The sequence below is a fragment of the Schistocerca piceifrons genome, chromosome 2 (assembly GCF_021461385.2).
Source record: "Schistocerca piceifrons isolate TAMUIC-IGC-003096 chromosome 2, iqSchPice1.1, whole genome shotgun sequence".
In the NCBI taxonomy this organism is placed as follows: Eukaryota; Metazoa; Arthropoda; class Insecta; order Orthoptera; family Acrididae; genus Schistocerca; species Schistocerca piceifrons.
Window position 1 is genome coordinate 385264953 of NC_060139.1, and position 24242 is coordinate 385289194.

General features: G+C 40.3%; 1 protein-coding gene across 1 annotated transcript in view; it reads left to right on the forward strand.

Moving 5' to 3' along the window:
- LOC124777198 overlaps positions 1-24242 on the forward strand; it is a 303378-nt gene that overhangs the window by 263664 nt on the left and 15472 nt on the right. Inside the window, exons 19-22 of the mRNA XM_047252513.1 lie at positions 1964-2000; positions 2915-2967; positions 6550-6586; positions 16227-16279. Of these exons, the coding sequence (XP_047108469.1) occupies positions 1964-2000; positions 2915-2967; positions 6550-6586; positions 16227-16279 (180 nt within the window). The remainder of the gene's footprint in view (positions 1-1963; positions 2001-2914; positions 2968-6549; positions 6587-16226; positions 16280-24242) is intronic.

The following is a 24242-nucleotide window of genomic DNA, read 5'->3' on the forward strand; positions in this document are numbered from 1 at the left end:
TTCCTCATGAACTGTGCTCTTTTCATGCTACATGGGGCTGTTTACTTTCTAAGATATTTTTATAAGTACAAGCTTGGGAAGGCTGTCAGAAAGTTATGTGATGATAGGAACCTTATGGCTTAATTAATTTTTACATGTGTATTTTCACATTCCTGCTTCCTATCTATTGTCTTCAGTTTCAACAATTGACTAGGCAGTGAGAGACAATGGAGGGTTTTGATCCAATGTTTGTTACATATGAGCAGAACTTCCAGGGATTTCCTGAAAAATCTTTTGTCAAGATCTCCTTTTACCCTCCTTCTCACTATACCCCTCAGATTTTATCTTTCATCTGGCAGACAGTTTCTCTCTGGGTGCATACTATGTCCATGTCAGATTTCTTCCCACCCTCCCCTCTCCTCCTATGATCCTATTTCCCTAAGAATTTTCATCATGAATCTAAGACTGAAACCATATACAGTATAAGTAGGGGCCTGTGCTTTCCATTATGTATCTGTCCACACATCAATCTCCTACTTGAAAAGGAGATGCACATATGTCTGGTTCTGTCTTATTGCCTCCCGTGAACACCACCTTGTACCTATTTTTAGGAGCACTTTAGGCCATTTACCACCTTGGTTTTTCTTTCAGAGCATTTTCGTATGTGGTTACCATCCACTAGCTGCCATCAGGCGACAGATGAGTGCCAGACCAAGGTTATCCATGGAGCATGTAAATAGTAGAAGAAATCTGTGATCTTGACACTGTGTTCACAACATCAAGAAAAATTCCGGCTGCATCATCACTGGTGCTATTCAAATTCTGTTGACTTTTATCAATGCTGCTTTCATCCCTTTTGGACAATATCTGGAAATACGACCTCATCATTTAGCTCCCTTTTTTCTTGTGTATTGTTTTGTTCGCAACAAATATATCTTTATTAACAGGTTTTCAAAATGGAAATTACTTCTTCTTTTGAAGATTTTTTTTTCTTATTTAAGGTAATTAAGTGATATATCTGTGATATATAAGTGATATCTCTTGCTTGACCCAGCCAAACATAGCAACATGTCTGAATATATTGAGCCTCTTCCTTGAATCCAGTGTTTGGGACTCTTCTTCACTCTTACAGAGCTGGAGAATTAATAGATCACAAGCTTCAAATAATAGAATTCAGCTGTTTACTTGAAGTGGTTGAAATTTCAATGTTGTGCTTGTGTGGGACTCATTCCATGACTGCAGATTTCCTTATATGTAGGTAACGGTTAAAAGAAAAATCTTTTATAAGGCAGTCTTTATCATCTTCTTACCATTTACATCCAGTGATGAATCTTTACCACTAACTGCATTATCAATGGCGTGTATCTTTTTTTTTTTAATAAATCAAATGTTATCTCACCATTATTATTACTCTGCAGTGGCAGAGGTGTAACAAAACAGTGAAGATTCATATATCATACTCCTTTCCTTTACTTTCTATCCCTCTTGATGTTAAGGTCAGCAGTTAGATTTAATTTCCCTCAACACCTTTACATTACTGTCTTTCTTCCTTATGTTCCCTGTTAGTATCATTCTTTAGCCCAATCAACTGCTTAAAAAAGCTGTAGGCTTTGGATTAACTGTTACTTTTTTATGTGTGTTTCTTCATCCGTTCTCCAGCCATTCTTATTTCAAGTATTGTTTTGTACATTCCACTTCTATATCTCAAATATATAAATTCCATGTAAGTGCACCACTATTGCAAGCTTTGCATTACTAACATTTATCATTAATTATTTCCTTCTGGCAGGAACTACTTACGCAAAGATATCTCTATTGTAGTCCTAACAGTAAGGCTTTAATGTTCACTGTAACTTGCGAATATGGTTCAGTGCACCAAATTAACGTGTGTAAACTTCATCGAAAAATGACGTTTATTTTGTGCATTGTTAATTTAGTTACTTATTTAGTTTCATTATACATATATCGATTCTCTTTGTTCTAGATGTGGTGCTCAAGAACTACAACCATCCACAGAACAGGTAAGGTATAGTGCGTAAATCTGAAAATTTATTGCAGATTTATGGCACAGCCAGTAACTGTGGTAGTGTTAGGTTCATGGCTTGAAATGAATGCAGAAGGTGACGTAAAAATAGTTTTAATGCTGATTTGGGTTACATCCAGTTATTTCATGTAAAGCATAACTTTTCAGTGAAGTCAACAGTGAGATGTTTGTCAGTGCTGTTCTTCACTAGCTGATATAATGGTATACAAATTTCAAAAGTAGTCTTTGTATGGAAGTTTTAGAGCTAGATTCATGTATACATCAGGAAGTGCCTCACATTTTATTTTAGCTTTGAAGTCACATTATGTACTAAAGGTGATTAAATTTAGATTTTTTCTTCTGAGTTTCGTGATATGCTGTGTAAATAACATTTACGTAAAAATTTAGTTGTGTTTCATTTTGATACTTTCCCATAATACAGAGAGTGTAATTGTTAGTTTTCATCACACATGAATAACACTGGTAAAGGAATGAAAGGAGTGTAATAAATTGAGTTGTTCGTCACTTTGATTTACTGCAAAACTAAATTTTTCAGTTGAGCTTGCAACAGTCCTATATGTAGCTCCAAATGGTTGATCCAGTCATAATCCATTAAGATCCATGATTTTAGCGGGATAACATGCTCCAATACTAATCTTATCAATGTCTTTGCCTCTGGCAAAAACCCAGAAAATATACTAATATTTAATACTGGTGTTAACCATTTGATCCTTCTTTAGCTTTTATATTTGATAGGCATCATGATTGGCATGTATCATGGTATTATATGGACTACCTTTAAGCTTCATTGTACATGTAGTCCTCTCTGAGTCAGTAATTATTTGTCATTGATAAATATGCTTCTTAAATTAATCATTTTTAACATTTTTGTTTTACACTGTGCTTTTCCAGACTTGCCTGCAGTACAGTGGAAATGAAATGCTCATAGGCAAAACTCCAGAAAGGTTAGTTTAGTTAAATTGATGAATGTTACAGATTTGGGTAACACCTTTCACTTAACTAGCTTTGGGAAGAACATTTTAATTATGGAACTCTTTGTGGTATGAGAAAAGAAACATTTTCCCTGATCCATCTAGTAAATGTCATAGTGCACTGTAATTTGAGTGTCCTCTTCTCTGCAGCCATTTTTATGTCAAATTCTTTAAAGGCAAAGGATGGCACACTAATGTAGAAGGCATCACAAAACCAGCGAAGTTCAAAATCTGTGCCTTTTACATATTTATTTTTATGTGTATAAACTGACTCTATCATTTCCTTTGTGTATGATGATGTCTAGTTGGTACAGAATTTCTAGTTGGTGTGATGACTGGCAGCTAGCTCTAAATGTAGAAATATGCAAGTTAATGCAGATGAGTAGAAACGCAAATGGTTGACTTTTGTTTATTGGGGGGAGGGGGGATTTTAGGAAAGTGTGATTCACCTGTAAAGAAGATCACATGTAGGACACTAGTGCAACCCACTGTTGAGTATGTTAGAGTACTTGGGATCCGCACTGGGTCAGATTAAAGGAAGACATCAAAGCAATTCAGAAGCGGGCTGCTAGATTTGTTACCACTAAATTCTAACAACACACAATTATTACAGAAATGCTCTGGGAATTTAAATGGAAAACATTGGAGGGAAAGCATCCTTCTTTCTGTAGAGCACTACTGAGAAAATTTAGAGAACTGGCATTTGAGGCTGAGTGCAGAACAATTCTTCTGCCGCCAATGGACATTTCATGTAAGGACCCTGAAGGTAAATTCAGAGAGCTTAGGACTTATATGTAGGCATATAGATAGTCAATGATATGACTATAATAGGGGGAAACATTCCGCGTGGGAAAAATATATATAAAAACAAAGATGCTGTAACTTACCAAATGAGGAAGCGTTGGTATGTTGATAGAGACAATAAAACACACACACACACACACACACACACACACACACACACACACACACACACACACACATTTAAAGCTAAAGACTTACCTTAGGGGGTAAAAAGGACATAAGGACATGCGCGCGCGCGCGCGCACACACACACACACACACACACACACACACACACACACACACACATCTATCCGCACATACACAGACACAGGCAGACATATGTAAATGCAAAGAGATTGGGCAGAGATGTCGGTCGAGGTGGTAGTACAGAATCAAAGATGTTGTTGAATGACAGGTGAGATACGAGCAGCGTCAGCTTGAAATTAGCGGAGGTTGAGGGCTGGTGGGTAACGGGAAGAGAGAATATATTGAAGGGCAAGTTCCCATCTCCGAAGTTCTGATAGGTTGGTGTCAGTGGGAAGTATCCAGATAACCTGGACGGTGTAACATTGTGCCAAGATGTGCTGGCCATGCACCAAGGCATGTTTAGCCACAGGGAGATCCTCATTACTAACAAACACTGTCTGCCTGTGTCCGTTCATGCGAATGGACAGTTTGTTGCTGGTCATTCCCACATAGAAGGCTTCAAAGTGTAGGCATGTCAGTTAGTAAATCACATGGGTGCTTTCACACGTGGCTCTGCCTTTGATCGTGTACACCTTCCGGGTTACAGGACTGAAGTAGGTCGCGGTGGGAGGGTGCATGGGACAGGTTTTACACCAGGGGCAGTTACAAGGGTAGGAGCCAGAAGGTAGGGAAGGTGGTTTGGGGATTTCATAGGGATGAACCAAGAGGTCACGAAGGTTAGGTGGACAGCTGAAAGACACTCTTGGTGGAGTGGGGAGGCAGTTGTTCCTCCTAATTTCAGTGTGTACCTGCATGAATAAATGTATATTATTGAGAATGGCGTGACATTTATGTGTGTAGTATGTAATACATTTCATAGTAAATTGACAATTGCAAGTTAACAGTTATGCATGCTACAGTTCAACTGGAAAGTCATTTCTCGTAAGTGTAATGTTTCCATCTTCTCTCTCTCTCTCTCTCTCTCTCTTTCTATTTTTTTTAAAAAAATCTAAGGAAATAGTTGAAAGTGTGTGATTATGACGAAAATATAGTTCTTACAAAATCAATTGCTATGATGTAATAGTGTTTCCTGTACTTGCTGTAACTGTCATATTGTATTTGATTTTGTTTTCCCTTCCAACAGCGGCATATATAACTTACATTTTTGGTACTCAAGATTTGGTTTGTAGGACATGAACAAGCGAGAGGGATGATAATTAATTTGAAGAGTTTGCTTCAGTTATGCTAATTATTTATTCAAACCATATCTGGTTTCAGGATTTTAGAATCCCATCTTCAGGTGTATGAAGTTATTGTATTTGGTAACACACAAAAAGTGGTTGGGTTAGTCAATGTAAGAGCTGCAATATTACATGTAGGTGGAAACTATCCACTTCCGGGCAGCTGTGCACTAGGAACACCAACTAAAAATCTGAATTGAAGCTGATATCTCTAAATTAATTAAAATTTTTGGTAATTTTGAGTTTGTTATGTGTTTGCTTAGTGAAAAAACCTGAAGTTTGAGACTCAAAATGCCAAGTAGTTCCATAGAACAAATAAATTTATCCCAGGTTTTCTCTGCTTACAACAACAATTTTTTTTTGTGTTAACTGCTTCAGTTCTTAAAGGGAACTTTTAATACTTGTAGTACAATGGATCCAGAAATTAAAAAGAGAATGAGCAAGCTTAGTTCTGTAAAACAATGCACCACCCTCAATCCAGCATGACTGTGAAGTCTGTTCTTGGATACATGATGAACTAGTAGCTGTTTGTAAGCAGCTGGTAATCACTCTGACTTCTGTCAGATCATTGAAAACTGTTGTGAATGGGTGTGTTAGGAGGGTTACCAGACACCAAAGTTACCTCAAGTACCATCTTCACCAGTGCATACTGTCTACTCTACAGAAAATACAGGTTATGTTATCACCCGTTGACTTGACCATGATTTCTTGTCAGTGGTAGGTGTAAGGTTCGTGTCCAGGGAAGGCAAAGAACAAGAACTCAAGGCATTACACCCACCCAGTGACTAACACGTTTGAGGTGCCGTATCACTCTGAAACAGAAACTGAACTGTTGAGGCACACTTGACTTGTTGAGAAGCCTGCTGTGTCACATGCCAGAGGGAAGAAAGCACAGAAAGATATGAGGTTTGCCAATCATTAGCAGTCAGAATACACAGTAAATAATGACATCCCATAGGGAAACAGTAGCAAGGGATGGAAATGATCACCTGGTGTACTAATCGTGTATGCTTTGAGGTCTCATTCAACTTGTTAAAGAGACTTCTTCGGCACTGAATGCCTGCATGCAAAGTTCCAAGTATATAACCAATCCAGGAACGCACTACAGCTCCCTACATATTGCTCCTGTAGGGATTTGAAAACAGGATTTGAAAAAAACAGAGGCATTTTAGAAGCCCATCTTTCTGTGCTACATAAGCAAATCAAATGGGAAGAAACACCAGTATGTGTTATACCACTTAGTATCTTTTGCTGTGCATTTTGCAAAGGTTTCCAGGGTATAGATATAGATTCTGATAAATTATTTTTATAGCGCATATAGAAATAATTTTCTTTGTTGCAGTTGTGGTGCTCAAGAATCAAAGTCGTCCTTAGAACAGGTAAGTTGTATGAGTTTGTAAATATGTGTGCAACTTTGTGTAGTGTCAGTAACATTCTTGATTTGAAATGAAAGTAGAAAATGTTTGGTTTTTGTGTTAATTCATTACATCCAGCATTCATCCACACATTTTTTTCTGTATTCCTAACATGGAGGAGACCTTTCAAGAATGTGAAATAATTCAAATTATGTATTGACATGTGTAAACAGCCATTGCAGGTTACCTCTGTAAAATGTTCTGTAGTTGTAAGTAGTGCTAATATACTCACATCGTTAAGATCTTGAAAGATCTGATGTAACTTATCAGTCAAGCCAACTGTGAGATGGCTGTCACTATGGTGCTTCTTCACTTAGCAAAAATTTGCATGAGTTGCGACATAAATAATATTTATTTTAAAGTATTTATACACTGATGTGTAATGTACTTGATACCTTCTTGTTGAGCTGTGAATGTAGTTCGTTTTCTGTAATCAGTTATGACTATTAAGATGTCTCATAGGTGCCAGTCAAAGCTTGACAGGCCTATGCTTCATATAAGGATCCTGTTGTACAATTGAATACTGTTCATTTATGTTGCATGTTTCCTGCAGAAATTCAGTTCTGATAACATCATGTAACTAGTGTCTTCCAGAACTGCTTATCATGTTATGACTTTACCCCACTATTGCTGAATAATACTACAGCAGTTTAACATAAATGAGAGAATCACACCAAAATAAAACTTTAGTTGCAAAGAAAATATGCTATTTACAACAACAAAACATGTTGACAAACAAGCGACTGCCGACAGCAAAATGCATCAAGGACTGGGCAATACTTCGTAACAATAGACTGCTTTCAAAGCATCTTTCTCATGGGCCCCATTTTGATGAGCATGATGCCACAGCTACTTACATTTTGCGGGAAATATTGCAGATGGTGGTTTGAGAAGCATTACTTTCAACATAAATTTCCTTTTATGCAAGACGAATTACGTTACATGTGAGAATGTCTGATGAATTTCTTCAATCACGGAGTGTTAGACTGTCATTCAAAACTTAACACTGAGTACCAGCCACGTACAAAAATGTTGGGTCCAGAAGCCCAGCCATTTATGATATTATTTAAAATTTTACTCTCACATTTATGTTTGATGTAAACTTAACACATGCTAAAAAAAGACCCAAGTTTCAACGTTAGTTTTTTGTATGTATTTTAGTTCTTTCAAAATTATACGATAACAATGGCAAAAAGTATATTTGTCAAAAGAAAATGCGAGCTGAGTTCTTGAGCAGTTTCACACATAATTGGCTTTTCTATGGAAAAGTCTAAGTGCTCAACAAAACGTGTTCAGCAAGGTAACTCATGAAATGTTTGTTGCGCAGCAGTGGAATTTATAATCATGCTGTCAGAAGTATTCAGCTGCTGCAAATTAAATTGTGCCCTTAGGATCCTACCTAACAACACACTTCAAAAAAAGAAGAAATTTTTGACGACCAATAATATATGTGAAAGCTGAGCTTCTCTTGTAGGTGCACTGTATGTGTATTAATTTAAACCATTAACCTTTCCTATTTGTGCATTCGCTCAATGTAACATTGATGTTGCTATTGGCTAACTACATTACGTGTCCTGTACTCTGAATATCTCTGTCACTGGCCAAAACCACTTGGTATGAGCTATTATTGGCTGATAAAAGTGTGTCACAATCTCGGTTTCAGTGCTTCAGCGGAATTTGTGTTTATACTTTTGTAAAATGAAAATATGTGCTGTAAATGTTGCCGCATATCAAAGATCTTTCTAAAACGCATTGGTTTTTGCTGGGTTTCATTTCCTAAAGTGCTAGGAAGTTCTATGCTCGTGTATAAAACCTTAACCATTCACAGAATTGACAAGTTTTATTGCTCCGAGGGAAAGTATATTGTCATTTAACATGGAAAAAATATGCCTTCACCAGGGGTATGGTGTATTTTCACCCGGGAAAAAGTGTATATTTAACTGGGAAAAAACTGGGAGTCTTTTTCTTGTCCACGTATACACACTGTATGGAGTCATTACCCATCATAATTACACTTTGAACACATTCACAAGCACTCACTTCGATTTCAGCACTGTTTGTCATTCTTCATAAGTGAAATTTGTACCCACTGTTTTGTCCGCAATTGTAATGAACTGGAATTCAAACTTGGCTCTGCTTGTACAGAGCAGGCAGCCTAACCAAATAATTCATCTGGGCATGCTTCCTGGCCGGATCCAAATATTCACATTTTCTTTTGTTTTTCTGAACAACCAACTGGTGGTTCTCTGTTCGAGAATAGCTTCGACAGGAGAACAATATGGTGGATGATAATTATCTCTCCCATATGGACATACAACAAACAAATTAAAATAACTGGCATTTAATGAATAGTATCTATAAGAACGAAATGCTTGAAGAAGTAAATATGATATAAGTGAAAATCTGCTAAGGGGCCACGAAAAGCCTTATCTTTCCAATGTTAAAATAGTGCTTATAAATTACATGCTTTCTCAGAAAGTATTTGAGCTGGGAAGTTGAAATCTTTACTGGTTATTTATTGGAGTATTGTCTACAACTTAACATGGAGATTATTTTAAAAAACTCGAATTCAGTTGTTACAGATTAATTTTTTTCTATTGTAATGAAAATTCACTACTTTTGCGCTGTTATTGTTTATGAACTGAACAGTATGCAGGTGTTTGGAAAAAGTCTGTGTTAAGTTAGGCTTGTGGGAATCAAGTGATTGAGCTTAGATTATCTTTTTAGTGCATTCCAGATCCATAGGATGGATCATCTTCATCTTCTGCAAACTCCTCCTCCAGCTTCCTTTCTGTCCTCCTCCTGTTTACTATGGCATGTATTTCTAGGATATTTACAGCCCTGTCAACAACCGAAAGACATTCCTTGTCTAGTTCATATCACGTTGAAATCTACCTTCATTCCCATATTTCGAATTACTTTGCACCTTACAATATTGCCATCATTGAAAGTAAAAACAGCATCATACACACCAAAGTGAAGTGTTTCTGTTCCAACAAACACAGTATTGGGGATTCTTGACCGTATAACACTATTTACAACAACATTATGAAAAGGAAAGTTCTACTCACCGTATAGCGGAGATGATGGGTCGCAGATAGGCGCAACAAGAAGACTGTCACAAATAAAGTTTCCGGCCAGTAAGGCCTTAGCCAAATGTAGACAACAGTCACACACACTCATGCAAACACAACCTACACATATGACAGCAGTCTCGGGCAACTGAAACCACACTGCAAGCTGCAGCACCAGTGACAGTAGTGGTTACTGGCTGGGGGAAGGAGGAGGCTGGGGTGAGGAGGGGGAGGGTTAGTAGGGTAGGGATTGTGGACAGTGAAGTGATGCTGGAGAGTGCACAGGGACGAGGCGGAGAGAGGGTAGGGCAGCTACGTGCAGCTTAGGAGGTTAGACGGAGGGTAGGGTAGGCTCTCATTGACCAACACCTCCAATCTGTTATCCGAAACCTACCCTCCTATATAAAAGATGCCAACCATTTCCTCCAGCGACTCTCCACAGTTCCTGTCCCTTTACCACATGGTGCCCTGTTCATCACTATTGATGCCACCTCCCATGGCCTTACCGATATTGAACACCACCTGTCCCAATGCCCAACGTGTAGGCATTCCAAACCAACAACCTCCTTTATAGTTGCCATGACTAACTATATTCTCACTCACAATTACTTCTCCTTTGAAGGCACTACTTACAACAAATCTGGGGTATGGCTATGGGCACCCACATGGCACCATCCTATGACCACCTACTCATGGGCCATCTAGAGGTATTCTTCCTAAACACACACAATCCTAAACCCCACACCTGGTTCAGATCCATTGATGACATCTTTGCGATCTGGATCAAGTGTGAAGACACCCTATCCACATTCCTCCAGAACCTAAACTACTACTCCCCCATCTGCTTCACCTGGTCCTACTCCTTCCTAGATGTTGACCTCCCCTCAAAGATGGCTACATCAGTACTTCCATCCATATCAAACCTACTAACCACAAGCAATACCTCCACTTCGACAGCTGCCACCTGTTCCATACCGAGAAGTCCCTTCCATACAGCCTAGCCACCCGTCATTCTCGCATCTGCAGTGATAAGCAGTCCCTATCGAAATATGCCAAGGGTCTCACTCAGGCATTCACAGACTGTAATTATCCTCTCAACCTTGTACAGAAACAAATCTCTTGTGCCTTGTCCTTCCAGTCTACAACAACCTCCCAAAGTCCCACAGTCCAGCCACAGAGGGACATTCCCCTTGTAACTCTGTACCACCCAGGATGAGCAACCGAATTACATTCTCCTCCAGGGTTTCAACTACCTCCCGTCATGCCCTGAAACGAGAAATGTCCTGTCCACTATCCTTCCCACCCCACCCACAGTGATATTCCGCTGTCCACCGAACCTACACAATATGCTCGTCCATCCCTACACAACTGCTGCTCCCAACCCCTTACCTCATGTTTCATACCTATCCCATAATCCTCCCACCACCACCTACTACAATCCAGTCTCAAACATCACCTACTACATCAGAGGCAGGGCTACCTGTGAAATCAGTCATGTGATCTACAAGCTAGGCTGCAACCACTGTGCTGCATTCTATGTAGTCATGACAACCAACAAGCCATCTGTCCGCATGAATGGCCACCGACAAACTGTGGGCAAGAAACAAGTGGACCACCCTGTTACCGAGCACACTGGCAGACATGACAATCTTCATTTCAATGACTGCTTCACAGCCTGTGCCATATGGATAACCCCCCCCCCCCCCACACACACACACACCAGCTTTACTGAATTGTGCAGGTGGGAACTCTCCATGCTATATATCCTACATTCCTGTACCCCTCCTGGGCTCAGTCTTCGTTAGTCATTGTCCTCACCTATCCAGCACCTTTCCTGTTCCCATTCCACTACTACAAAACCCTCATTCCACCATTGCACCCAGTCTTTTTACTTCTCTCCTCTTCCATTAACCTCCCTCCTTCCTCCCTCCATACGTCTCCCCTACCCTCCGTCTAATCTCCTGACTGCACAATGCTGCCCAACCCTCTCTCCACCTCATCCCTGTGCCCTCCCCAGCAGCACTTCACTGTCAACCACCTCTGCCCTACTATCCCTCCCTCTTCCTGCCCCGGCCTCCTCCTCACCCCACCCAGTTGCCACTCCCATCATGCACTGGTGTTGCTGTTCACAGTGTGGCTTCAGTTGCCTGAGACTGCAGTTTTTTGTGTGTGTGTGTGTGTGTGTGTGTGTGTGTGTGTGTGTGTGTGTGTGTGTGTGTGTGCGCGTGTGTGTGTCATTTATTTTTGACGAAGCCCTTACTAGCTGAAAGCTTTATTTGTGATAGTCTTTTTGTTGTGCCTATCTGTGACTCAGCATCTCCGCTATATGGCGAGTAGCAACTTTCCTTTTCATAATACTGTTACATTCCATCCTGGATTTTCTAGTGTTTAACACTATTTACACTTTCATTGGGGTTTTGAGCTTTCCCATTAACATACTTTTTCAACAGTTCAACTGCTGCTAACTCTCTGAAAATAGGTTTTATCACCCCCATTACTGCGTCAGGCAGACTATGTTTATGACTGCACACTTCACCAGTTAGCAATGGTACATTAGTAATAATGGGTACTTTCATTGTTTGGAATAGTATGGGAAAAAAGCCCAAATGTTTGTGTTTTGTCTAATGACGATTCCATAATAGTTCTGTATTTTGTCAATTAGACTGTCAGTTAACCTTTTCTTCTCAGCCAACTACTTACAATCACTGAGTTTTTGTTTTTTGAATGAAGCTTTCATTCACTGGAGTCTTGATCCCATTCATATTTCTGTACATTCCAGTACACTCAGATTTCTGCACTAAATCACCACCACCATAGAGCTTCAATTCTTGAATATGTTTGAAACATTAGAATCAACGTGACCAAGGTAATTCAAATATTGCACTTTATCACATGCAACAGAACACTGAAATATGCTGGCAATACTAGTCACTTCCGTTCCACCACTGCTGTCATTATAGTTAGCTGCGCAATTACAGGGTGACACAGAAAAATGGGAACATTTCCACCGTCCAATAAAACTAGCAGTGATAAAGGAAAGAAAGAAATTACATTCATAGTAATTGAAATCTTACAACATAGCCATTTACAAAACATTGGTGGCCTCTATCATTTTTTAAAAATTACGTCCTTTGGATGTCGTCCTCCTGTATGAATACATTCATGAAATCTGCTGTTGAGATTCCTCATTGACCACTGCAGCATACTGCTGGGATACTGTGAATTACTTCCCGAATTCTCTGTTCTAAGTCATGCAGGATTTTTGGTCAAGTCGTGTAGACTTTGCTCTTGAGACAGCCCAACAAGAAAAAATCACAAATGGATAAATCTGGCAATCTAGGGGGCCAGGGAATGTTACCAAATTGTGAGATCACACAATTGCCAAACAATTCTTGCACATGTGCCATTAATTGCCATGCAGTGTGTGATGTCGCTCTGTCCTTTTGAAACCAGGCTTCTTGAACGTTTGGAAAGTTGTTCAATGCTGGTGTAAGTTCATAACAATCGGCATTGGCGGTTATTGTGTTTCCCTGTTCATTTGCGAAAAAATGCAGTCTGATAATTCCACGTGATGAAACACCACACCGTACTGTCACTTAACTAGCATGTAAATGGCGCTCATGAACATCATTAGGATTTGTGTTTGCCCAGTAACAGTAGTTACGTTTATTCACAAAATCTGTGAGATGAAAATGTGCCTCATCTGGCATCCACAACTTGTTTAGAAATTTATCGTCATTGTTTATTTTTGTTATCATTTGTTGAGAGAATCCTAATCATAACCAGTAATTGTTATCCTTCAATAGTTGCACCATCTGTAGTTTGTACAGGTGAAATTTTAATCAAAATGAAGAATTCTGTGAGCACACTCCTGGGACATTCCAACCACTGCTGCTTGCTTACAAATTGAACACCATGGGCTCTGTAAGACAGACTCATGTAAAACATCAGTGTTCGCTGGAGAATGCACACTTCTTGCTTGTCCTGTTGGTTTCTTCTTGAGGGAGATCCATTTTTTTCAAAGTTATAAATCCAATATTTTATTGCATGTTTCGACGGAACGGCATCACGGCGTCCAAAATTATAAAAACATCGAAACTCCCTCCATGCCGCTATCAAACTATCATTGATTTTATAAAATATTTTTATGACCAACGCACACTGTTGTCCGTTCCACTGATCCATGATTACTGAAATGGCAGACTGTTTACTCGCTAATTGTCACGGACCCCCAGTGCTGCCACCTGCCAGTGGCTGCCACTTCTCGTTTCTAACATTCCCTTTATTCCGTGTCACCCTGTATCTTCATGTGTACCTTTATTTTTTTGTGGATGCCTACAATTTTTAGATATTACTGCTACATCTAAAACTTTCCGTGTATACATACTGGTGGCAGATGCTACACCATGAAGAGATGTCTATCCTTGTGTATGCCAAGTATCATTGAATGCTACAGTCAAGTCTCTGTTACCACCATTTTCTATTACTGCCTCTTCCACAGATTTCTTCATAGATTCTATACAGCCATCTTCCACTTTAGACCCTATACATCTATTATAGTTCATAAACATAGGATTTGGAAGATTCATCATGCCACAAAGAACTGCACCTTCAGTAGCACACTTACCAATTGTATGCAAGGCATAAGCAAATATAATGTTGTGTTCATAGATTTGGTTACCATTTTCTTCATTTCGAGTTACTGCAACACTGTTCCAAAAGGTGGTCATGTATGAATACTTACCACACTTCAGTTCCATTTTACTAACAAGTCCTCCGTGATTTACCGAGCGAGGTGGCACAGTGGTTAGACACTGGACTTGCATTCGGGAGGACGACGGTTCAATCCCGCATCCGGCCATCCTGATTTAGGTTTCCCGTGATTTCCCTAAATCGCTCCAGGCAAATGCCGGGACGGTTCCTTTGAAAGGGCACGTCCGACTTCCTTCCCCATCCTTCCCTAATCCGATGAGACCGATGACCTCGCTGTCTGGTCTCCTTCCCCAAAACAACCCCAAACCTCCTCCGTGATTTTTTATAAGTAGTTCAGACTGACTTCACTTCACTGAATACATCGTATACAGTTTGCAAAAGTTCCATTGAGAACTGATGTATCAGATATTTCATTCACAACCAATTCGTCCACAAAGCTTTCATACTTTTCACTAACTGAACCAAGCTTTCTCTGCAAAGTACCTTCTTTCTCACTTTCATTGCAATGGGCAGGTGTACCAGCAAGGTTAGGTTCACACACTTGTTTATCATCTTTATTGCTTACAAACAGTAACACATACCTTTGGCTTTCCAACATTTCTCCTTTCCTTAAAAGCGTTCAGAGGATTTCTAGTCACTTTACGCTTACCCATGATTATTCTTCAATAAAACAGAGACTTTATTGAACCGAATTCACTATGAATATTTTCACGATTACAAAAGAGTAAGTAAACATGAAACACACAACAGTTGAGTGAGCAATATGATTCGAACTATCACAGGTTAGCCACAACACTTATTTTGTAACACTTATTTTCTCTCACAGCACTAAAATGTACATGATGAGCACGTATATTCGTGAGTACAACATTTGACAGCAGTTTAACAGTGCGACAGTGGGCCACACTCATGCCGAACATATTTTAAAAATAGTTTTCATCTTCTGAACAGAATAAATTGTGTATCAATTGAAAGGGGGAAGTCTGTAGATTTTTAAAATGCAGAAAAGTAAAAACTGAACATTTCATGATTTTGAACCTTTCCTGAGCCCCTTATGAAATGCTGTACTAGCAATGTTACGGTTTTTGAATGACAAATGAAAATTTCTTCCAGGTTCAAATTTGAACCTGGAGTTACCCAAACCAGGTATGTCATCCGAGAATGCCTCCAGGGTCAATCCAAATTTTTGGTGTTCTTATATGTCTCTCTTATTTTTCCCAGGCACAGCAACGTGACTGTCTCCCATGGGAATAGCACCACCGGGTGAGGGGGGGGGGGAGGGGGGGGGGGATGGTTGTGGTGGAAGGAAAAGGAGATGGGGGCTTGCCTGTACCTGAAGGGAACATGAACATCAATGAAAATATTGAAATAAAAAAAAAAATGGTTAAAGAAATTAATTAGGACAAATTGTATGACTAGTTTCGATCAACTAGTTGTATCTTAAAGATAAATGTTACAACTGAGAAGATAAAAAAAGACAAAATTTTCAATTTCAGCACAGTTGCAGAATCTCTCAAGACGAATATGTCAGCAGTAGCAGATCATTTTAAAATCCTCATGTGGTACAAATTTTCATTTGTCACGATATACTTATTAAGTACAGATTCGACTTTTCTGAACTGATTTCACTTCATTCATTGCAGTGCATTTCATTGATGTTTTTTCCATCTCTATTCATTTAGTATCAATGCAAGTTTTCAGTTGAATTAAAATGTAAGTTAAACCCCTTTTCAGCAATGTAATTTTTTCATAGTTAATTATTACTGATACATTTTCTTCATATTTTACAGTTACTTTTGTTAGCATTTTTGTTTTAGACATTGCTGTTCCAAACATGCCTGCAACCTGCTGGAGATGAAACTCCTGAAAGGTTAGTTCAGTGAAATAAATCTACTGTAAGGCAGTTGAAAACAAATTTTTTTCTAGTCTTAAGTGTACATTAAGCAGTATAATTTTCTAAGTAAAATTGAAACAAAATGTTTTATCTGTGTTGTTATAAATGAGGGAGAAGAATCTCTCTCATACATAAACAATATGTGAAAGGCTCAAGATGCTAGATCTGGTTAATATGGTGAATATTCTAACAATTTGTTTTTGAAAACCAGCCTTTCCACTTTCAAAGCATCATTTCCTGCAAGTATATTCACCTGATAAACATGATTTCTGATGTGTCGACAGAAGTGCCGACACAGTGTGATTTGAGGGGACCGCAATGCACGCTATAAACACATGAAGGATGGCGTGAGGTCTGAAACAGAATACGTAATGAATGCTATAAAGAAAAGTACGTAGCTTTTGGAATACTTAACTTTCATCCATCCTTGTTGTATACATCGTTCTTGATGAGACATGCTTTATACGATAAGTATCAATTGCTATGTAAGGCTAATGGCGCCTTGCTAGGTCGTAGCCATGGACTTAGCTGAAGGCTATTCTAACTATCTGCTCGGCAAAGGAGCGAGGCTTCGTCAGTGTAGTCGCTAGCAAAGTCGTTCGTACAACTGGGGCGAGTGCTATTCCGTATCTCGAGACCTGCCTTGTGGTGGCGCTCGGTCTGCGATCACTAACAGTGGCGACACGCGGGTCCGACATGTACTAATGGACTGCGGCCGATTTAAAGCTACCACCTAGCAAGTGTGGTGTCTGGCGGTGACACCACAATTTCTTACATTGATAGAGTCTTCCTCAATGATTTCACATTTTTCAATTAAATATTAAACTGACAAAATCTGGAAACTCACAGACAAACAAACCAGACTGCAAATGAGAATCAACAAACAGACAATAGGTAGGGTGATTTCCGATGAAGAAAGGAGGATGAGTTCCGAGAGAATGAAGAAGTACTGGGCTGACAAGAAACTGAAAAATTCATTGTATAAATTTGGTTAGAGTGGTCCAATGAAGGCCATAAAATGTAAATAAATATATATTAAACTGTAGATGGTCTACAATAGTTCTCATCTTGTGGACTGGTTTTTGGCTGACAATAACTAGACTTACCTGGTGTTTTAGTGGAGTCCAGGCAATGCCTGGGTTGCAAATAAGTCTGCGTTTGAGAATTCCATGACTGGTGAGAACTTCTTTAAAATTTTAGAACTATATGCTTGGCATTGGATTTTTAAACATTCTGTTATGGCCATGCCTTCTCTCTGCTGACTTTGGAGCAAGTGCAGACATCGATGGGGAGCCATGGCTACTGGTTACGACACAACTTGTCACCTACTGTTAGTCTTTTGCAACACAGATGACCAACGTTTATGTTGTTATCGTGTGTGATGTAACTTGATGACACTTTTTTGATAATTTTATCTATGTTCATGTTTGGTTTCATTGTTTAGGAACTGGCAAAAGTGTGTTTAACGTTAACATGGAACAGGAATACAATTTTTTTAAATTGTGTAATGACAATAACAAGCTACGTATTTATTACACACTGTGTACTGGAGAATTTTCTGTTGCATGTAAAGGAAAGAGTAATATTAAAGATGAAATCAGGTAAACAAAGGGGTTTGATTAATGGAAGTGATTCACCATACATAAGAGATTTTTAAAGCTTTAAATGTGAGTGACAGTTGTGATAAAGTTAGTAAACTTCAGTGGATACATTTATGAACTAAAATTGCGTGGTCTGATTTAAAAGAGTGTGCATAAGTGGTTCTAAAATATTTCATTAATATTGATGACCTTATGGCCGATACATAACATGGTATTAAATAATAACTTATTCACACATGTGAGAACAGGCAAATTTATTTCTCTTTCTCGTAAAACATAAAAGTGAGTAATCAACAGTTGAATATCCTAACTCCATAGAACAAAGGCAAAGAATAAACAGTATTCATATAATTAACGTATTTGCTCTCGAGTGATGCACTATGCGTAACTGTTGATTTATTTTGCCTATCTTTCCACTCCCACACAGTCCCCTCCCAGTACAGCAGAGTCTTAGGTATGTGATGAAAATTGTATGAGACCTTTCGACCCACCCTTATATAAATCACTGGTTGTGTGTCTTGTTCTTCCACTGCCATATCTTCCATGAGATTCGGTTCATTTTAAATTCTGGTAGATGCTTGCTCCTGTTGTGGCACCATATGCCGTTGCAAGTCTTGTATGTCTTTCTACTTTAAGTCTTCAGGCCTTAAATAAGCAGGCTTCACGCAGTAACCTGTATATTGTGTATCTGGAGCTGTATTCTGTGTGTGTTAAATTGCAGTACTTTGTAAGGTCCAGCATATGGTGGCTGCAGTGGGGCTCTTACTGCATCAGTTTGTAACATCACGTGTGAACACTTGCTCAAATCTTGGTGCACAAATGACGGAATGTTACCATGCCAGTACACAGGCTCTGCCGTGGATGCCCCTAGGTTTGGTTTGAAAACAGTGTGCAGACCCAGTAATGCTGGTGGCAATGCTGTAGACCAACTGTCAACATGGGACATCATTGCAGCTTTAAGTGTTCTGTCCAGTGCCCTGTAATTCCATTACTTTCTGGATGATAACTTGTTGTACGGTGACATCGGAATCTGCAAATGTTCACCAGTTCAAAAAATAATGAAGATTCGAACTGCCAGCCCTGGTCAGTCATGACCTTCACTGGCCACCTGAATCTTGCTACTCATTCTGCCAAGGAACTTTGACTGACTGTCTCCACTGATATGTCTTGAATCAGTACAGCTTCTTCCCATCTCATAAACCTGTAAATTCCTGTTAGCAAATAACAGTAACCTTCAAACATTGGCAGTGGGCCAGCAATGTCAAGGTGCACATGTTCGAAATGACCAGACAGTTCATCAAAGTGCCCGGCTGGCTTCTTCACATGTTGCCCACCTTACATCGTTGACAGGCAGGGCATGCCTGTGTCCACCTTCAACTATCATTCCTATCTCCAGGCCAAACCGTTCTGTCGGCAACTTGATACTTACTCATGTACCTGGATGATCCAAATTATGTATACTTCCAAATATCTCTCACCGTAATTGCACAAGCATGTATGGTCTAGGTCTTCATTGTGAGGTACCACACCATATTTTAATGGCCTAATCTTCTGGACATTTTTCCTGCAGTTTCAACTCAGTGTGCGTCTTCTCTTTGCTCTCTTGCCTATCTCGCACAATTCACAGAATTGGTTATTGCTGCAACCCTTGAGAAATAGCCTTCTGCGACAGTCCCCACTCCTTTCACATGACATGAGTCAGTAGTGAACTGCTTATGTATTCTAGCTATCTGAACTGTCTAGGTGACAGAGCATACGTACACTTGCTGAATGCAAAGGTCTGAGAAGACTGTAAATGGTCTACTGTCCACATAAGGTTGCAAGTGCCTTATTGCATCATATACCGCTAACAGTTCTTGGTCGTATACACTCCTGTTCCTTTGCGCTTCTGTGAGAAAAACCCTAATGGTTGCCAGTGCCCAGGAGACCCTTGATGTAACACTGCTCTAATAGTTATCTGACTTGCATAGACTAGTATAGCTAGTTTCGCATCTCTCTCAGGATGCACGAGTGAAACCACTTGCTTCGGACTTATCTTGATCTGTTCAAAGGCTTGCTACAGTCCAATGTAGCTTCTGATGTTTATTGGTATTAGGACCTGTCAACACCTGTATAAGCAGTGCTTGGAAAGCAGCTGCTCCTGGCAGATGTCAACAGTAAAAATTTACAACACCTGAGAATTTAAGTAATTGTTGCAAATCCGAGGGCTGAGGTATTTGTTGTTCGAGTTCCACTTTCTGTTCCAACAAGCGGATGCTGTCTGCTGAAACTGTGTGACTCAGGTATGTCACGTGGTTTTTTCGCAAGCTGCACTTGTTTTCATTAAATATTGTCCCATACCTATGTAGTCTGTCAAAAACTGCTTTAAGGTGCCCCTCATTGAGATTTTGTGTCACTGAAAACACTATTATATCATTGAGGTAGGCGAAGGTGAAGTCTAACCCTCGTAACACTTCATCGATGAAACGTTGCCGTGTTGGAGCCACGTTTTTAAGGCTAAAGGGCATATGCAAAAATTCAAAGAGGCCAAAAGATGTAATGACAGCTGTCTTCAGTATGTCAGTCTCTGCGCCTGGTATCTGATGGTATCATACAATGCAGGCTTTCACGACCAGATGTTTCAGCTGCTGAGAATTTTTTCCAGGTTGTATGGCAGTGGTCCATGGAACTCTTCAATCCCTGACGTTTCGTCCAAGGCTACGTTGGACATGATGGTATGAATTTTGACAATCTATGATGCTGAAATATTTTGCTTCTCTATAGTTTGCTTCATGTAGGAAGGCGGTCCAATTTTCAGTCATTCTGCACATCCACTTTCATTGACTGCAAGCACCAAGTAAGACTCATTCCCTCTCCAAACTGTTAGTCACGGTTTACAACTAGAGTTCGAGAATCACTCTCCTGCATGGTGCACTGTTGCTGTTCCTTGGACAGTGCAGTTTCATTCACAGAGCGTTCAAATGGTTCATTCAGTTGTCAATGATACATTCTTGTACAAGTATGACTGTGAATGTGTCCCTGTAACTGTTTTAGTGTGACTGCCAAATAAATATGTCAAATGACGGCAATAAATATGAAGTGCTTCACAAACAGGCGAATAGGTTTATTTACCATATTTACAGATTTTTCAAACGTGGATCTGAAAGAGGGACTCCTATTTTTGTCATTTTGAAGACACAAGAGTGAACCACAGAGGCATGTGTTGGCAAGAGAACTGTACACATAATAGTAAACGGGAGTGTCAGAGATAAGAAACATCAGGAAAATTTGGTTTTGTGTTGCCCAGATTGCATCAAAATCGCAGGCCATCTTGCCCTGGTCATTGTACTCGGCTGTGGTACATCTACATCTACATCTACATCTACATCCATACTCCGCAAGCCACCTGACGATGTGTGGCGGAGGGTACTGTGAGTACCTCTATCGGTTCTCCCTTCTATTCAAGTCTCGTATTGTTCGTGGAAAGGATTGTTGGTATGCTTCTGTGTGGGCTCTAATCTCTCTGATTTTATCCTCATGGTCTCTTCGCGAGATATACGTAGGAGAGAGCAATATACTGCTTGACTCTTCGGTGAAGTTATATTCTCGAAACTTTAACAAAAGAGCATACCGAGCTGCTGAGCGTCTCTCCTGCAGAGTCTTCCACTGGAGTTTATCTATCATCTCTGTAACGCTTTCGCGATTACTAAATGATCCTGTAACGAAGCGCGCTGCTCTCCGTTGGATCTTCTCTATCTCTTCTATCAACCCTATCTGGTACGGATCCCACACTGCTGACCAGTATTCAAACAGTGGGCGAACAAGCGTACTGTAACCTATTTCCTTTGTTTTCGGACTGCATTTCCTTAGGATTCTTCCAATGAATCTCAGTCTGGCATCTGCTTTACCGACTATCAACTTTATATGATCATTCCATTTTAAATCACTCCTAATGCATACTCCCAGATAATTTATGGAATTAACTGCTTCCAGTTGCTGACCTGCTATTTTGTAGCTAAATGCTAAGGGATCTACCTTTCTATGTATTCGCAGCACATTACACTTGTCTACATTGAGATTCAATTGCCATTCCCTGCACCATGCGTCAATTCGCTGCAGATCTTCCTGCATTTCAGAACAATTTTCCATTGTTACAACCTCTTGATACACCACAGCATCATCTGCAAAAAGCCTCAATGAACTTCCGATGTCATCCACAAGGTCATTTATGTATATTGTGAATAGCAACGGTCCTACGACACTCCCCTGCGGCACAACTGAAATCACTCTTACTTCTAACAAAGAGATAGAGGGGCTGGCCAGTACTTACCTCAGCTCAGTACAGCCGATAGATACACATAAAACAGAACTGAAAATTTACATTCCTAGCTTTCGGAACTTTGTTCCTTCATCAGGGAGGAGAGAGGGGAAAAAAGGGAAGAAGGGAAAGTGGATTCAGTTACTCACAACCCAGGTTATGAAGCAACAGGGAAAGGTAAACAGGGAGGGTAGCAAGGATGGAGGCATGATTGTCAGAGGGAAGCCAAAGATATTCTACTGTAAGTACTGTGCCAGCTTCAAACCAAAGAGGATGCATACAGAAGTAAAGAGGTATATAGTATAAAGATAAACACAACTATGTAGGATGATAAGATGCGTGAATGGCTAAAGAGGAAAGGGAAAGAGGAGAAGACTGAAGAGTGAATGGGAGTGAGGTTGTTTAACGGAGGTTCAGTCCAGGGGGATGGCGGGATGAAAGGATGTGTTGGAGTGCAAGTTCCCATCTCCGCAGTTCAGAGGGACTGGTGTTGGGTGGGAGAAGCCAAATGGCACATACGGTGTAGCAGGTTCCTAGGTCCCTAGAATTATGCTGGAGGGCATGCTCCGCTACTGGGTATTGGGCATCTCCTAGGCGGACAGTTCGTCTGTGTCCGTTCATGCGCTCAGCCAGTTTGGTTGTTGTCATGCCGATGTAAAAGGCTGTGCAGTGCAGGCATGTCAGTTGATAAATGACATGTGTAGTTTCACACGTAGCCCTGCCTTGAATTGTGTATGTTTTACCAGTAGCGGGGCTGGAGTAGGTGGTTGTGGGCGGATGCATGGGGCAGGTTTTGCAGCGGGATCGGTTACAGGGGTAGGAACCGCTGGGTAGAGAAGGGTTTAACAAGGATGTTACGGAGGTTAGGGGGGCGACGAAAGGCCACTCTGGGTGGTGTGGGGAGAATTTTGTCAAGGGATGATCTCATTTCAGGGGTTGACTTGAGAAAGTCATATCCCTGGCGGAGTAATTTGTTGATGTTTTCGAGGCCAGGATAATATTGGGTGACAAGGGGGATACTTCTGTGTGGTCTGGGGGTAGGAACATTGTTGTTGGACGGGGAGGAATGTATTGCTCGGGAAATCTGTTTGTGGACAAGGTCTGCAGGATAGTTGCGGGAGAGGAAAGCACTGGTCAGGTTATTGGTGTAGTTGTTGAGGGATTCGTCACTGGAGCAGATACTCACACAATTTCTTTCCTTCTCGTCCTTCCCTCCGTGTTTTACTCCTTCTTATGATTACTATCTCAACTTTAGTTATTTAATTTCCCTACCCACCAGTTACCCACTATGTACCCTAATCCTATACCACATTATTTACATTCATTCCGGAAACATGCATTCACTGTAGCCAAACTGCAATCCCACATACTTTTCCTCCAGTCCTGCTTAACCTTTGGAATTACCCCTAAAGGGCTTACCTTAAAAGTTCCCATCTCTGGGTGCAATTCCTCCTTGCACCAGTCTCTCCTGGAATTCCAGAACCTTCAATCCTTAGCCCTTACCCAACTTGTCCTGAATCTCTACACTACTTCATGTAACCACCACTCCCAACAGCTCCTCTCTCTCTTCAAAGTCCTCCACCTCTGAAACCCTTGCTTGGAGAACACACTGAGGAACATCATCCTAGAAGCCAGCTGCAAACTTGAGTTCCATGCCACACAACACCTGAAAAAACTATCCACAGTGCTAGTGCAACACCTAAGAAGTGGGGTCCCTCTCCCTATCCCTCACAAACACCAACCACAACAGAACCTTCAACAAACCCCCCTCATAGCCAACAAACCTAGCCTAGCCACCCTACTCAATCTCCCCATCCCAGCACATACCCCACACAGACCAAATCTCAACTATAACCACAGTCAAATGCCACATATCACCAGTCCCAATTCAGTCCTAAACCTCTCATCCAGATCCCTCTCTCCTCCAGAGACATCTGTTCTATCAAAAGGCTTAACCTTTAGCCCCACACCTAAATTCAATCACACTGCCCTGGTTAAAGATCTCCTCTCATTCACCCAGAACCTCAACTGGAAATATCAC